This window comes from Neovison vison, chromosome 2 (assembly GCF_020171115.1).
Source record: "Neovison vison isolate M4711 chromosome 2, ASM_NN_V1, whole genome shotgun sequence".
Classification (NCBI taxonomy): domain Eukaryota; kingdom Metazoa; phylum Chordata; class Mammalia; order Carnivora; family Mustelidae; genus Neogale; species Neogale vison.
In genome coordinates, this window is record NC_058092.1 from 185,593,822 (window position 1) to 185,610,715 (window position 16,894).

The 16,894-nt window shown below is 54.8% G+C and overlaps 1 protein-coding gene across 4 annotated transcripts in view; it reads left to right on the forward strand.

The window, feature by feature from the left end:
* CDH23 (cadherin related 23) overlaps positions 1-16,894 on the forward strand; it is a 355,087-nt gene that overhangs the window by 118,725 nt on the left and 219,468 nt on the right. For all 4 annotated transcript variants that reach the window (XM_044239712.1, XM_044239715.1, XM_044239714.1 and 1 more), the window contains exons 6-8: positions 5,274-5,468; positions 8,851-8,979; positions 16,391-16,469. In XM_044239712.1, the coding sequence (XP_044095647.1) occupies positions 5,274-5,468; positions 8,851-8,979; positions 16,391-16,469 (403 nt within the window). The remainder of the gene's footprint in view (positions 1-5,273; positions 5,469-8,850; positions 8,980-16,390; positions 16,470-16,894) is intronic.

The following is a 16,894-nucleotide window of genomic DNA, read 5'->3' on the forward strand; positions in this document are numbered from 1 at the left end:
CCCTTATTACCTTCCTTGCCCCCAGCAACCTAGGAGCAGTGGTAGGGAGCTTTGCTTTCTGCGGCCCAGCCTGGGCATTAAAAGGATGGAATCCTGGCAGGCAAGAGTCAGCCTGAGCCTGGGGCGGAGCTGCAGGAATGAGGAGGCCTTGCCTGGGGCTGGATGTATTCTGGGGGTACCGTGGGGGAGAAAGGAGCAGAGACCCATAGAGCACAGTGTAAGCCAAAGGGTGTAGCCATAGGAAGGACAGCCCAGATGCAGTCCCTGTGCCCTAGCCAGGGATGGCAAGTGAAGTCCAGGCAGGGTCTGCGAAGACCAGGGCAGGGGAGGCTCTGAGAGGCACATGTCTCTGCTTTCCTCCCTCACTGGGCTCCATTACCATCACTGCAGCTGGGCTTTCTCGGCCCACCCGTGGCTTCTCCTCTGCCCCGTAAATGTTGGCTTCTGTGTGGCGCTGGGCTTGTCACGGTGCCCACTCCAGCCCTAACCAGATAGCAAGAACCTTCTTTTTCAGGTTCTGCAGAAAATGGATTTAACAGGCCAGGCTGCATCTGATTGGCCTATTTGAGTCACGTGGTTACCCCTGGACCAATCAGATGTGCGCTAGGTCTGAAGTCACTTGGCACAAACTTGGCTGCCTGGATCCATTTCCTTAAGCAGAACTGTGGGTTTATAAAGAGCATCTTTACTTGGGGAAAATGTGGGGAGGGAGGCAGTGGTTAGCAACTCTGGGTGGCGTGAATAAAGCACTATATTTGCCGTCGTGGCTCTGCCATTCACCACCTGAGAGACTGAGAGCCAGACGCAGCCCCTCATTTGTACCATCAGTAATTTGGGGAGACAGGACTGGATAATCCCCAAGGCTCCTTCCTGCTCCTACACTCAACGCATCCCTGAGTTGTGCAGGGTCAGACCTGGCCTCCATGATCAGGAGCTGCCTCCAGGAGCCCCTCCCACGCCTTCCTCAGACTCCTGCCCTCCTTTCCGGGGCCCTCCAGTCCCCCTGGGGAGGGTCTTCTGAAGTTCTCCCACCTCGAACCCGTCTGTAGCAGCCATGAACTCATCAACAGAGATGGTCTCTTTCTGAATTTTAAATGCCCATTTGTCTAAGTTCATGATAAAGAGATTCATTGGCTGTTTTTAATACCCCCCTTTAAATAGAGCTCATCTCACGCTGCTTGTGATGGTATTTTATTACCATAATAATAATTGCAACGACCATTTATTGAGTATTGCTCAATATTGCCTTGTGCCTGGCTCAGCGAGAAGTTTTTTTTTTTCCCTCCACACCTTGTCTCGTGTAATTCTTTCTCACAACCCTGGGGGTAGGTACTGTGAACAGTTCCATTTTTATATTTTCCTTTGCACAGGGAAACTGAGGCCAAAAGAGTCAGTTCAGCAGCATATGCTTGAGGTCTCCAGCCAGTACGTGGAAAACCTCGTAGTCACACTTAGGGAGTGTGACTCAGGCCTTGCTCTGAGTCACCAAGTTTTACTGCCTGCTGTATACTCAAAGCCCAGCTGCACCTGGTCGTGGGGGGAAATCTGCTTGTGTGGAAGGTGTAGACCTTTATAGGGGCACATCTGCACATTTGCATGAAGCAGCAGGTGGGTGCTCGGAGAGGCCCCAAGTGTAGGTGCTGATGAATGCCACCCCCCCATATTCCTGATAGAGCATATCCCTGATAGGCGCCCAGAACCTGAAATGCAGGAAGTCAGCATTCTTTTCTCTCCAATGGCTTGTCCCTTCTAAGTATATGAATGGCTCTTTGCCAGGCCCATTTAAAACCTTTTCTAAGTTATGCAGAAATTAAATGGGTTTTCACTGCAGGGCATGAAACATAATCTAAGAAGGTCAGACACCGGACCGTTCCTTCTTTTCCCCCTTTTCCCCTGTCTTCTCGTATCTTGCTTTTAAATCGTCTGGTCAGTTGCCCAGAGAGCCTTTGCCCCAGACCATGAGGTATGCTTGGGTGAAATGTCCCCTCCTCCCCAAGGCAGAGGGCTGGTGAGCTGACATTCTCACGGGAGCCATCCCTCTCCTCTGGGCACTGGCTACTTGTGGGCTGTGCTCTGACATGCTGTCAAGCTCCCCCACCCCCACCCCCGCCACCAGGGGCTGGCTGCTATGAAATCGGGACATGTCCTTCCCTCTCATGGCAGACACCCCAGGTCCCTTTGGAATGTTTTGTTCTGGGATGCGGGTCTGACTCCCATGTGCACGCGGGTGATGCACATATAGGATCTAGAGAGGGTGGGAGGAAGTGGGAGAACCGTAGTTTAGCCAAGAGCCTTGTGGTGATCTCCTCAAGACCCGTGCCATCATGGCAGCTCATCGGGGCTGGGGGCTGGCTCCCCTAAGCACGGCACCAGGGGAGCTTAGACTTTGGGGCTGTGCACCTGGTGGCTCAAGGGTGTGTATCTGCCTGCAACCATCAAATCCCCAGGAAACTGTTCATCTCAGTTCCAACAAAGGCATTTCAGTGAAAAGACTGTGACAGGGGGCGGGCAGGGCCAGGGGTCACTAAGGGACTTTGAGGCACCTGGGATCAGAAGCAGCCCCTAGGGTTGAAGAGGGAAGGGCAGGGGTGAATGGGGCTTAGGGAGCTCACTGAAGGCTGCGACCAAAGAGGAGGGGCTTTGGAACTAGAAGGAGTAGAAAAGTAATACCCAAACTCTCCTCCCGCCTCTTTCCCAAACTCTGAGTTCGTACCAGCACGTTCCCTGGGCAGCAGCCAGCCTGCAAGGAGCCTGGGGCTGGATGTGGTCCACCGAGGTCTCCCTGGGGTGGGGAGGGGGAGACAGAGTAGGGTACTCAGTGCATCTGAGGCAAGTACAGACAGGGAATGCCCAGCACAGTACCATCATTAATATTCATAGTGCTTCTTGACACCTGCCTGCCCTCCCCTCGAAGGCATTCTTGTCTGCAGTCCTCTGGAAGGCACAAGGTGACAACATCCGACTGCCCATTTCTAAGCACTTATTATATGCTGGGAAATTTGTACTCAGGAGCTTATGTTCTCTTCACCGTGACCCTATGGCATATTATTAACTTCAGTGGACAGAGCGGGCATTAAGGATCAGAGAGATTAAGTAACCCAAAGACACACAGCAAGGCTAGGGTTCCCATAGAGTCAGTCGATCCCTGAAATCTTGGCACTTTGCTCTGCCCCCTTGCACACTTGATTCTCTTCTGGAGGGAGGAAGGGAGAGCATCTGTTTTCCAAGCCACCGAGCTGAGGAGGGAAGGCCTAGCAAAGGAAAAGGAGGTTCAGAAGCCCTGAAGTATGAGGCAGCCTGCTGGGTTTGAGAAGCACAACTAGCTCTACCTACCAGAAAATATTAAACCGACACAAACAGAAGCTACCCATGATCTTAGCCAAAAGGCCAAGAAGGGATGCCTGCCGGGAAATACAGCATGAAGGAAGAGACAGGGCTAGACCACGAGGGCCTGTGTTCTATGCACAGGGCATTGGGGAGTCATGGATGGTGTGGAGGGGAGAGGCCTCCCTGTCTATGTCCTGTCCTCTGTGCTGGTGGGAGGACAGATTCGGAGCCTGTCCCTTTAGCCTGGCACTTGCCTAGTGATGGGGGAGAGTCAGCACACTCAGAAACAGTGGCAGATCCATAGCCTAGTTCTCCTGAGGCCCTTTCCAGCCCAACTGGGAGTTTTATAAAGAACACCCTTGCCTCAAGCAGATGGTCCCAGGGAAGGGCCGCCAGCATGCCCCAGTGACAGAAGCTACTCAAACTGATGACGCAGGGCCCAAGTCCTGGCCAGCAGCACACGGAAGAAGCAGCAGTGTGGCTGTTGTCCTCAAAAGGAGCCCTGCAGGTCTTAGAAGGGACTCAATTCATCCCCGTGGGAATAAAGGCCAGGAATATCACCTGTGCCATCAGCAACATAACGGGCTAGTCCCACACTCCTAGCTGGGAGGTCCCACTCCCGGGGGCAGTTGAGCTCAGCATCATACAGAAGAGGCAGGGAAAGAACTGCCATTGGTATTTGAGAGAAGCATAAGATCCCTGGCTTAGAATTAGCCAGCCCTGAATTCCAGGCCCTCTTCTACCACTGCCTAGCTGTGTGACTTGGGCAAGTGACTTAACCTCCTTGAGCCATCGCTCCCTTTTCAAAGGACAATCAACGGGAGCAGGGATTGTACCCTTTTGTCTCTGCAAAGAGCCTCATTCAATTGCCTATTTCCAGGTGTGCCCAGAGTCCACTAAATGATGAATAAAATTCCCTCGTCCCATATTCCACAGGCACGGCTGCCGTGCCAGGTACTGCGGTGGACGCCGCGGTGCTGAGAGCCGGCAGTCGGGCTAGAAGCGAGCATGCGCTGAGCGCTCTCAGAGCCACTCGTTGGCGTCTTCAGAAAGGCTGTGGGCTGAACACCTGCCGTGTGCCGGGCACTGTGTCAGGCGAGGCAGCTAGAGCCCCATGGCTTCCGTGGGGCACACGTGCTGTGAGGGAAGACAGGCCCTGACCAAGGCATTACAGAAGACAGTGGATGATGAAAATCCCCTGGGGGCAGTGGGAACCTTAGTATAAACAGTGGTTGTTGGGGGCGGGGGATGATAGGGGCTGACCTGCCTTAGGGGTCTGGAAAGTTCCATGAGGAAGTTACATTTAACCAGAGACCCCCAAGTCAGAAAAGGGCAGGAGTCTATAGACAGTGTGTAACGGAGGGAATCATGGTAGGCTCGCAGGAGGTGGTACCTTTCTAGTGGGTCTTGTGGGCCTTTCGTGGCAGGCTGCCATGGCCCAGCAATGGCATGTGGATGTCCTACCCCAGGCAATCCAAGTAACTTCTGTGGGGCCCGGCAAAGCCTCAGGGCCCCCTATCTCCTGCCTGTGGCACACACTTCTCAGCTCCCCACCCATGAAGCCTCCCGACATGCAGACTCCCAGGTGCCCCCTAGAGCAGCCCTGGGCGTGAGGTTTTGGGCAGCAAGGGGCATTCAACAGAGGAAACGACATTGCCAAGAATCAGGGATTTGGGGACCAAAAGGCCATCATCCAGAACGCCAGGATGAGCAGATCATCTTTAGAACTTGTGCTGTTATAGCCACCAGGAGGCCATCAAAAAAAGGGAAAAAAAAATAGATACTGCATTTTAAATTCCTCTGAACCCTCTTAGAATAAAAATGACAAAGCTGCAGGTCTGGTTGGCTGGAGGGACGTGGTTAATGGGCTTTGGGGGAATAGTCACCAACGAAGGCAGCTGTTCCAGGCACCACTCACCCTTTTGTTTGCTTTGCTTCACCCCCAGAACACGCCGGTGGGGACACCCATCTTCATCGTGAATGCCACGGACCCCGACCTGGGGGCAGGAGGCAGCGTCCTCTACTCCTTCCAGCCCCCCTCCCCGTTCTTTGCCATCGACAGCGCCCGCGGCATCGTCACGGTGGTCCGGGAGCTGGACTACGAGACCACGCAGGCCTACCAGCTCACCGTCAATGCCACGGTGAGCCCCCGCCCCAGAAGTCTGCCTCCTCCCACCCTAGGAGAGAGCAACGCGACACCAGCATCCTTCCCAGCTGGTCAAGCCTCCGTAACAGGGATGCTGGCGAGAGTCACCATAAGAATAGGAGCAGTGCTGGGCCAAGCACTCGAACTGATCCCCTTGGTTAAATCCCACAGCAGCCCTATCTCATATGTAATATGAAGTTACCCATTTTACAGATGAGGAAACTGAGGCCCGGGAACAATTCAGGTCATTGCCACAGTGACCCAGCCACTGCAATCTAGACCCAGCATTGGGAACCCCTCAGGATGTCCACGGTGTGGGGGTGTCCCCTTGTTCTCTGGAATTTCAGACCCAACAGTGTCCTGACACCACCCTACACGTAGGCGCCAGAGGGTCCCGGCCTTCTGGCTACTGCTCCCGAGTGGTAATGCTTACACAGGAAGGCCCTCTCATGTGCACCTGGGAATTCCAGGAATAGTCAGCCAGGAGAGAGAGGGGAGAGAGATGAATAATTGTCCCATTTTATGGCTAACACTATTGAGACTTACAAGCCAGTAAGTAGTGGGGAGAAAGAACGCAAACACAGTTTGTCTGACACCAGTCCCGTGCCCTGTGGCCAGAAGTTTCTGAGTTTCCAGATCCTAACAGCTGCTTGGCCTCTGTGCCCTGCTGTTTGCAAGGGCCTGGGGGACAGGCAGGCCACACTCTGAGTAGGTTCCCAGCCCTGCACTCCTCTCCTGCAGGGCAAGAGCTGGCCTCTTGTCCCTTCAATTTCTGTTTGCAAAGCTCTGGCAGAGAGTGAAACAAGTTATAAGACTCCCTCTTGACCTGCCAGGACCCGTTTGCCTGACACCCAGCAACTCCCTCCAGCCCCTGTCACTGCAGTGGCGACTGCCTGAGGCTCCGGAGTCTCCTCTTGCAAGTCACAGAACCCAGTTCCTGGGGCAAGACCCACGGACTAGGCCAAGGGTCTTCCGGTCTGAAAGTTAGGGTTCCCCCAGGCTTGCGCAAAGTGTAGAGAGTTCCCAGGAGCCAGGAAGTGCATGCTTTTCCTGGGGAAGCCACTGTGGGGGCCATTGACATTCTTTCCTTCTCCCCTGGTTAAGTGTAGTTTGTCCAGAAGGTCGCATGCCCTGCTCTTAGTAAACCAGATTTCTGGGATCAAGGAGGTGTACAAAACTGGTGCCCGCTCTCAGCCGTGGTGCCCCTCCAGCTGCTCTCCATTTGCACACGCAGGGGCCCAGGAACACACAGATGCTTGCTTGCTCTCTTTCTTGCTATGCATCTGTCCCTGTGGAGTAATTTCCGTCTTCCCTGAAAATGGCTTTGGGCGGGCGGGGAAGAGACTAGAGCCGGGGGCCGGCAAGAACCTGGGTGGCCGGACCTGTCAAGAGGCCCAGCTCCAGCTGAGATGGTGAATACAGTTAAATTGCTCTTAATCTTGCTGCCTAGCAGGACTGCAAGCAGTGGAACAGAAGGGGTCCTTCCCTGCGGATGGCTCCCCCACCTGAAGCTCCGTCCCCCTCAGGCCTGGTGCTGTGCCCTTGGCTGCGGGACATTTCCCCAAGGAGGTTCTCCTGCCAGGCATCTGGGCATCACCTGCAGCAGTGTAGGCGGCAGGTGGGGAATGGGGGAACTTCCCTAGGAGTGGCTGCTGAGAGCTGCAGGCCCCCAGAGTCACAGCTGGGAACCTGGCAAAGTCCATGCCCTGCCAGGTGTGTCCCCTGCCATTCCCTGTCCCCCACCCCGGAGTCTCAGGTAGGCTGGATGGAGGGATCTGTGGCAGGAGGAGGGCTGTGGCCCCAAGACGGTGGGACCAGGAGGACAGCTGCCAGGCTGGACAAAGCTTTCTACGTGCAAAGCCCAGTAATGACAAATGAGAACCACTGGGCTCAACTCCTCCTGTGTCCAGACTCTCCTCCATCCTGCTGCTCCCACTCCTCATCCCCGAAGTCCCTTGTCCTCTCCATGGGCTGCCCCTGAGGACTCTTAAGATAACCTGCTTTCCCTTCCCAAAGGCTCTGCTGCACCTCTGTATCCGGAAGGCAGGAGCAAGCTCTAGGCTTGCTGTGATGGGGGGAATGCTTGGCATCAGTCTGGCCACCCCAGACCAAGGGAGACCTAATCAGAGCACAATCACTCCTCAAATCCCAGACCAGAGAATCTGCAGGCCCAAGGGTCCTTGGGGGTCCTTGCCTTGAGCCCCTTCATCTCACAGAGAAGGAAATTGAGACCCCAAGAGGGAAGAAAATCTATTCAAAGCGACACAGCAAGTCAGGGCCCGAGCTGATGTTAGGGCCCCAGATCAGAGCAGTTAGGACAGGTTTTTACTGCAGAAGGATCTGAGTTGAGTTCTGGCCGTGTGACTCTGGGCAAGTTACCTCTGTGAGTCTCCTATCTGAATATCCTCTCCGATCCTCTGTTAATGTACCTGAATAATGGGCACATGGTATGTACAGAAGCAAACAAGGGGTAGCCCTATGCCTGTTCCATAGTCTGTACTCAGCAACGAGTCTGTTCCTGGGGGCTATCGTCATTCAATAGCAGAGGGCTGTTTAAACAGTTCATCAGGGTGGGCTGTGTATGTTAGGGCTATCGAAGCTGTGTTTCTGGTTTCCTTTCTCGGCGAGCTTTCCTAAGACTACATTTCCAACTGACTAGGAGGGTCTAAACATTGCCTAACTGGCCACAGAGGGATGGCCCGTCTGATCTCTCAGGATTTCTTCCTGGAGTCCCCCAAATGTCACAGGCCCTGGAGCTCCCCCTGCTGGTTCTGCCAGAAAAGTTGCTTGACCAGTAAACCCTGTGGGGGCGGGCGGGGGTGGGGGGTTTGTCGCTGGTAGCAGGTGCAGGTCTCGGAGTGGCCCCCTCTGCCATTAGAGGGTCTTTCTTCTGAGGAACACCCATGCTGGTCATTCCCTTGCTGTCCCAGGATGAGAGGTGGCAGGAAGTAGGCATGGCAAGGGCCACTGGCCCTCTGCTTGAATCAAGAGAAATTGCTAAGGACAGCACCGTCTTGTTTCCCCAGGCCAGTCATCCCACCCATGACATGTCCGGGATGATCAGGCCTAGGCTGGGCTGGGGGCAGGAGCTCTGGCTCTACCCTAGCCCTGCTTTGCGACATTGGACAAACCATCTTCTGCCGGGCATTGGGGTTCCTGTTTATGTTTTCCTGCACAGGTCAGAGATCACTGTGGGTTCGAGTCCTCAAACTTCTGTGTACTGATGTGCTTCCCATGGGAGTAGAGGAGCACTTGGGTCCATGGGCACATGTGTTTGTACTCATGGGTGTCATGTGTGTTCAGATGTGTGTGTATGTGCACGTGTGTGCATGTCAATAATGGCACCATCTAAGGTTGTATATTCTTTGTCCTCTAAGGATCAAGATAAGACCAGGCCTCTGTCCACCCTGGCCAACTTGGCCATCATCATCACAGATGTCCAGGACATGGACCCCATCTTCATCAACCTGCCTTACAGCACTAACATCTATGAGCATTCTCCTCCGGTAAGACGCTCTCTGGTCCTCATGGGACTTCCCTCTGAGCTTCTATTAGGGATGGGGGCCCTGTTTGGCTGGACAGGCTCTTCCTTGGCATTTCTTACTCCCTTCAATCCCTGTGCATGTCCATGTTGGGTGTCTTAACCCAGTGAAAGCCCGACCCCCTCTTCATACTTTGCCACCATGCCCCATGTCCTCCCCTTCTCCCTTCATCCTCAGAGGGCTCCAAGAGGCAAAAACACAAAGACTTACTAGTGTAAACTTAGGGGAGCAGTTCATAAAGATTGCTGTGGGGTGACAGGGACGCCTGAGGAACCAGCCTGGTCTGGAGAGCAGATCTGGACTCGGCTCAGCCACATTCCCCACGGGTCAGTCTGCCTCTCTCCGCCCAGGAGCGCTGCCCAAGATGGCGGCCGTTTGCCCTCCACTCCCCGGTCCTCTCAGGCTTGGCTCTTCTGTGAGCGCACACAGCTCCAGCTGCCCCTCTAACAGCTCCTCCGTCTCTGGATTTCTCCAGGCCCACGCTTCCCAAAGAGGCATCTGATTGGTTGGGATCCTGATTTTGTGCCAGGTCACAAGGTCACAGATCTCCAGTTAGGCTATAAATTGGTTGCGCTTGGGTCCTCTGGTCCAATCAGCTGTGACTGGGGGTCTCTGAGGACCAAACGTGTTGCTGCCCGCTTGGCAGGGGCTGGGGGTGTGCAGCTGGGCTCACCCAGCCCTTGCCTCATAGCCATCCATGCTTCTGTGCAAACTAGAATAAAGCACGTACACTGGGCTGCTAAATTAAGAAAAGCTGGCTCCTCTGGACATGCAGTTTGGGGGGCCGCTCTTGGGGGCGGGGGAAGCGCCCTCCCTTTTGAGAGAACTCAGTATGCTTTGACGCTCACCACTGAGAGCCAAGTAGGGCACCCAGCTGAACATGTGGGCGTTAGGGGCCCACCTGCACATCTGCACGGGCTCGCAGAATCAATACAAGTGAGACACAGGCTTCCTTTGGCCAGGGTGCAGAACCCGTAGGCCACCACAGAGAAGGCCGACCTCCAGTTTGGAGACTGTGGTCCATCCTGAGCATGGCATCCTCAAAGCACTCTGCTTCCGTCCCCAGGGGTGTGGGGCCAGGTGTGGGCTGGAGGAGTGAACAAGCAGGATGCTCTTCGGTCTCCCGTTGCAGGGCTTTGAAGCTGCATTTCCGGTGGAGGGGGACATCTCGATGCCCCCTACCCTAACCTGCTCTTTCTTAGTGGTTGGTGGACAGCAGGACCTCTAGCTTTTGAGACTAAAGTCTATCTCCTTCCAACATCTCTTTGCTGCGCCCCCATCTTCTCAGCCCAGGGAGGCCTTCCCTGACCTTTCAGAGAAAGTGGGCCCTGCCAATGGCCCCAGTCCCCTGGACATCCCTTTCTTAGTTCTCAGCATCCTTGGACAGCTTGCTCGGCCTCTGTTTCCCGGCTGGACCAGAAGCATAGTTCAGCAGGAATGGGGTCTGCTGTGGGCATAGCACATCAGGGGAGCTGAGGGTGTGTTTATGCAATGAATGAATGAACAAATGAATGAACGAACGAACAAGCAAAGGAACAGTGCCCTGGTCAGACCAGGTCTCTCACCATCCTACCATTCTCATCACCCCTATGCCTGCTCCTGTCACCAGTCCAAACTCCACCCATCTGTTGGTTCCCAACTTGCTGGCCGCCCTTCTTAGAATTTCTCCCCCTGGCTTCGTCCTCACTGGCCCACAGACATAGCCAGCCATTGCTTTCCCCTTGGCTCTGGCAGAGCGGACTCCTCCTGGGTTGCGTAATTTACTACTGAATTATAGTTGTACCTTGAATGCTCCCAGTGTGCGAGGGGGTCATTTTGGAGCTCCTGGTAATCAAGGTGCCTGAGTCCCTGGGACCCGGTCTCCCAGGATGTTGGGCCTAGCGCTGAGTGCAGAGAAGGTGCTCAAAGCTAACTTGTTGATTGAAGTGAGGACATTCTGGTGGCCACGTAGCCAAGAAACTCAGAGCAGGTCCCTGAACTCGCTTTGGCCAAATCCCACACACTGAGGACCACTGCCTCATTGGGAAACGGGCTGGTAATGTCTGCCAAAGGGCCTCCATTGCCTGCAGGTTTTTAAGAAGTGGAGATCCACATGCCCCATTAGAGATCCCAGCAAGCCATGCTTGTCCCTTGGGCGCTGTGAGGCCACTACAGCCAATGCCTTGGGAGCTCCCAGGGGGCAGGTCTGAGCCCCACCACTTGGGTCATGTAGGGGCTCCAGGGAGCCAGATAAGGAGGTAAGTGGGAGGTTTCAGACTCCCCCCAGGCGCCCACAGAGTCATCTTGCATGCACACAGCTCTGCTTCTCCTCCCTGTTCCCGCACTTGAAAGGAGGCTCCCATTTTCGTGTCTCCAGCACAGCTTTTTCCGCTGTAGGCCAATTCCCTTATGCCCCAAGCCTGATTTTTCCAGGCTTCTAATCGGTTTCCATGCCTTGATCTGGGCCCTGCATATCACTTTACAGTGTGGAACCCTGACTTAACTCGGTACGTCCCAGGCCAGCCAGGGCCGAGGAGCTCTGCATGGCCTGTTCAGCCTCCTCACCCTCAAGGACCCAGGCGTCCCCACTCCCAGCCTGGCCGCTGCTGGCCCGAGGCCTCAGGTCGGCCCCTGCCCCACTCTGCCTCGCCCCGCCTCTTTATCTGCGGCTTCCAGCATGTATGCCTCTCTCTATCAGTGTATCAGGCCCACATGCCTCATCTAAAGTGTATATATTACCTAATAAAATCCTTCTTATTTGGGATTATTGCATCAAATTTTAATTTCCTCACTCGAGCAGCGGCATGTCGGCCTGCCCGTCAGTGAAGGACCGATAGAAGGTGAAAAGAGCGGATAAACTGCACAAATTACTGCCAGCTGATGCCTATCAGCCCTTTGACTGGAATTGACTGGAATTAAGGACTGAGAAATAGGATTTTCTGCCTCAGAATCTGCTGTGGCAGCTCCTGTCGGAAGTCCCCTCCCCCCACAGGCACCTCCCACTCCCGAAGCCAACTGCTGTCCACCTTTCAAGTCCTTAATCCTGTCATGGAAATGGGGAAGGCGGTCCCAGAGAGAGTGGTGGGCTGGGATCCCTGAGGCCCAGGACCCAGTGGGTTATAGCTCCAGCTCCCGTCCTGGGCTTCCCCCCGCCCGCCCCCCACCCCCAACCCTGCCCCCGACCCCGCTCTGGAAAAGGCCGGCCTCAGAGGGGAGACACAAACTCCTTCGACTGGACTTCCCCACCAGCACCCAAACCTCAGAGGCTGGAGCCACCTCGCACCCCTCACTCACCCTTGTCTTTGACATACATCCTGGGCAGAGCAGTGGAATCCCCCAGACCCACCCCAACACAGACCTCCATTTCCCCCAGTCCCCCTCGCCCCACCCACTTACCACACCTTCCGACTTGAAGCGGGTTCTAGAACCCTCTGAGCCTGTTTCCTCCCACACTGTCCCGTGTTGGGGCTTGTGAGGACCTAAGCTAGGTGCCCAGCACAGTGCTTGGCACACAGTAGGTGCTTAACCAGTGCTCGCTCTCCCTAGGCTGTTAGCTGTTCTCTCTCTGTAATTACCCACAAGACACCTTAGCTCCAGGGTACGGATTATGAATCCGGGGTGCTCAGGATTCCAAATGCGCTGAAATTGTGGGGCACAGCGCCCACGGGCATTGTCCAGGAAAGCCTTCATCAGACGCTCACAGCGGTCCCAGTGTACAATGACAGTGACTTTTTTCGCATTTGCTGTGCACAAGGTGTGGCCCTGAGGAGTGGGGGCTGTTACACCCATTTTATAGATGGGGAAAACAAGGCCGTGAGTGATCAAGTTCCTCGCTCAGAGGATTTGAGCCCAGACAGTCTGGCAATGGAGTCAAACTCCCAACCCCCTCACCATACTGCTCTTCCCACCACAAGGAGATGGGACCCTGGGGCCTGTGTGCCTTTAGCCTCTCGGAGGGGTGCCTCCTTTCCTTACAACGTGGGTTCCTGGGACAGGAGGAGCCCGGTGGCAGGGTAGACACTTCTCTGAGCCTCCTGGGCCTGCCCACTTGCTCTCCCAGCCACATGCCAGTGCGTACCCCAACCCCCGCCCTGTCTGGAGAGCCATCAGTAAGGGGCCTGGCTCTGGGCCAGGCAGGGGCCACGCTTCTCCAGCCCCTTGTCTTTGGAAATAAGTTTCAGTATATTGAAAATATAATTACTAAGACTCTGAAACAAGAGCCATGGGATCCCAAGAGCCCCCATTCCTCCCTGCTAATTCCTTCTTATAACATTTCCAGTCTTTGTGGCTGCACTTGTATTAAAAGCTCAGGGTTTTATTAAAAATGGATTTATTTACCCAAAAAGAGATGAAGCCCCAAACTTTGTCAGGGGCCTAGTGGCTCTCAGTTCCCAGAAGCTTGGGTGGGGCCCTTCCTGGGGAGAGCCAGCTTCCCTGTCCTCTGGTCCTCCATTGCCCACTGGCCCCCTCCGAGCCCCACCTGCCCACGAGCCTCCAGGCAGCCCAAGGTGGGGGTGCCCACGGCAAGATGCCCCCGGGGCTCTGAGGCCTGAGGGTGTTTTGGCCACCAGTTCCCATCTTTCCAAAGGTAACCACCGCCCCCCCTTCCAGACCTCCTGCATTGTACCTGTCCTTGTCCTTGTACTTGTCCTTGTCTGTAGGCCCAGCTCAGCCAAGCCACTCCAGGGTGGCATGCCTGGATCCATGCAGCTGCTCTGGGAGGTTTACCACTTAGTGACTTTCTGGAAAGGTGCTCTATAGGCTCCGGACCCGGTTAACCTGGCAGGCTTGTCCCTGCTCTCAGGAGACCAGAGGCTGCCTGTGGACCCTCAAACTGGGACACTTCCAGGGCCCAGACCAGGTGGGCTCTAAAAGAGGGAGTTGTCCCTGTGTCCAGAAAGCCTGTCCTAACCCCTGAGCCTCACACCAGAGTCCCACACTGTTGGGACCTCCTCCTAGGGACAAACCAAGGCCTCTCCTACATGAGGAGTGTCCCCTGGAGGGACAGACCCCCCCCCAAAAAAAGAGCCCTCTGTGGGGTGACGTTGAGGGAAGCTGTTAGTGCGGACCCTGCAATGACCCTCCACAGATGCCTGGGTCTGGGGCCACGAGCAGGGGAAGATCTGTCATCAGATCTGAAAGCCCAGGAAAACAAAGGTTAACAGGGTTTCTGTGCTCTTGTTCTGTTTTGTTCTAAGTCACTTTACTACTTGGAGGAGCCGTTACTACACAGAAGCCCAAGGGAATGGTGGGAGATGTAAGTTGTCCCAAATGTGACATGAGCTAATGCTTGCGAAGTGCTGAGATTAGTGCCTGCCACATAGCAAGGATGTTCACAAGTGGCAGTTACTATTATTATAACAGAATCTGGGAGGGAGACGGCATCGCCTGGCAGGCAAGAGTATTTTGGACCCAAAGTACCCGACTTGGAACCCTGGCTTCACCGTTCCTTCCTTGCCATGAGACCTTGGCAAGCCGCGTAACTCAAATTCCTCAGCTTCCTCATCTAGAAGATGGGGATTCTGGGGTAGCTGTGAGGGTAGAATGAGTTAGCACATAGAAGTCATTTGCAGCAGCACTGGGCACAGATGGGTGCTCGGGAAAGGACAGGGACCTCAAAGCTGGTACCACCTGGTCTCTGGCACAGTTCAGGCCCTCAAAACCTGGTTGGGGAGGGCTCATTTAATGGTGTCTTTCTTGGATTTCCTAACAGTCTATTCCCCCAAGGGCTGTAGACAGAGCTCTGTCTCCCCCGGGGGAAGGGGCCCCCAGGGAGGAAGCCAGACCTGTCTTCTGCATGGCCCTGGCCTCAGGGCTGTGTCCATGTTTCTGCAGGAACTGATTTTCCTGGAACATTCTCACCTTCCCTCAGCCTGAGCTAGAGGTGTTCCAGATTGCTCTACACTTGAGCCTGGGAAAGGATGGAGGAACAGGTGCATAGGGGTGGCCCTGCTCCGAGGATCCGGTGGGGGATGACCTTTGTGTGTCTCACCCCCAGAGCCCCACCCTACTGATGGGAGGGAACAAGACTCTGTCCTCAGGAGGAGGTGCACACATAGGGGTGGACGGTGCACCTGCAGACCTCACCCTCTAGCTGATGGACAGCAAATCAAGGCCACAAGAGATTGTCATTAGACATGTGAATGCCAGGGTTATATTTCCCCAGGGGGACGGGACTGGGCTGTCCTGCTGATTATCAAGCAGGGGAAACTGCAGCCCAGGCCAGAACTTCGGGCAGGCAGGTGAACAGGCTTGGCTGGCTGGACATTGGTATGACAGGACTGGAGAGTAAGGTGAAGGTCACGGTGGGCAAGGGGCGACCAAGCAGGTGGTGGCCGTGGTGGTGATGTGCAAATCCTCTTTCATGCATCCACTTATTCAGTCAACCCACCAGTCCATCAGCTGGTATTTGGATGTGCCCATTCATGCCGGGATCCCTTCCTGGAGAGTCCTCGGCCTCCAAGTCCCTACCTAGGCTGTATCTTTTGCCTTCCTTATCATTCCCTCTCGCTGTCAAAATCCCACTCCTTCTTCATGACCCGTCCTCACTGTGGCTGTCCGGACAACCCTTTGCCAGGTCCTCCAGATGGACTTCTGCACTTTGCGGTACATTTCCACATCTGAGCTCCCTTCGATGTGTTTAGAAGTGTCTGTGAATCTGTCCTGGACCCCCCACACACACAGGCTGTGTGCACCCTAAGAGCAAGGACTCCTGACTCCCCATCCTGGTAGTCCCACATCCTAGCCCCTTCTCCCCTCAGTGCTGCAGAGAGGAGAAACAGGGTGTGGGACAGAGCCATGTGAGGCAAGAGCTGCTGGTTGCCGTGCTGGCTAGGGCATGACTTATAGGGTTGTGTTGGCCTTGGAGGTCATCCCTGGGGGTACTCACTTTCGGGATTTATGATACATTCCTTAGTAGAGAGAGTGATCCATGATGATCTCCTTTACTCAAGTCCTAGTAAAAACAAGGTCCCAGGGTTTTTGCTCTTATTCATATTAAGGTAGGGCAAACTGAGACCAGAGAGGTAGAGCAACCTTTCTGAGGTCACACAGCAATTTAATGGGTGGTTGAGATAGAGACCATATCTCTTATCCCCCAGCTTGTTTTTCCTCTTTCCTGAGTAGTTACATGAGATGAGGGGAGATAGGAAGGGCGAGAGGGAATGAGAACATCAGCAAGATTGGGCCTCTCCAAGGGACTCCAAGGTATTTGCTGAGGCCTCACTGTTAGGTCCCCAGGTTGATGTGGACAGCTGAGACCCAAGCTCTCAGTAGCTACTTCCCAGGCTGGCCTTGTGGCAGGGGACGGAAGCTGTAGGTACCAAGACAGACATAAAGAAGGATGGCCACCTAGGGGCTGAGCAGCCAAATCAGGTCCCTCCTCTCTCCTACCCAGGGCACAACTGTACGCGTTATCACTGCCATCGACCAGGATAAAGGACGTCCCCGGGGGATTGGCTACACCATCGTCTCAGGTAAGGCCTCGGTGCCCTGTTCCCCCTACCCTCCCCCCCAACCCATAGGAGTGTCAAGCTCTGCAGGGCTGAGCAGAGGTCTGGGTGTATGGACAGTAATGTGAGGGGACCTTCCCCTAGGGACAACCCTGGGCAGAGGGCCTGGGAAGGGGACTGAATGGATGAAGGAGGGAGGCACCAGGGAGGAGAAGTGGAGCTGGGGACTGAGGTTCACATGTCGGAGGCCTCTTGGATGGTGTTGGGGAACAGGAGCCTGTGACCGCTGTTCAAGATCCGAAGCATCCGAGTGCTTTGGGCATCTGAGCCAGGGTCACTGATAACCCTCATCTGCCTCCTTCAGTGCTCTGGATGTTTTGCTTTTCTGACTTGATAAAAAGGGGGCAGTTTGTGCATCATTTTAGGAGGAATGGACCTGTATTTTCATC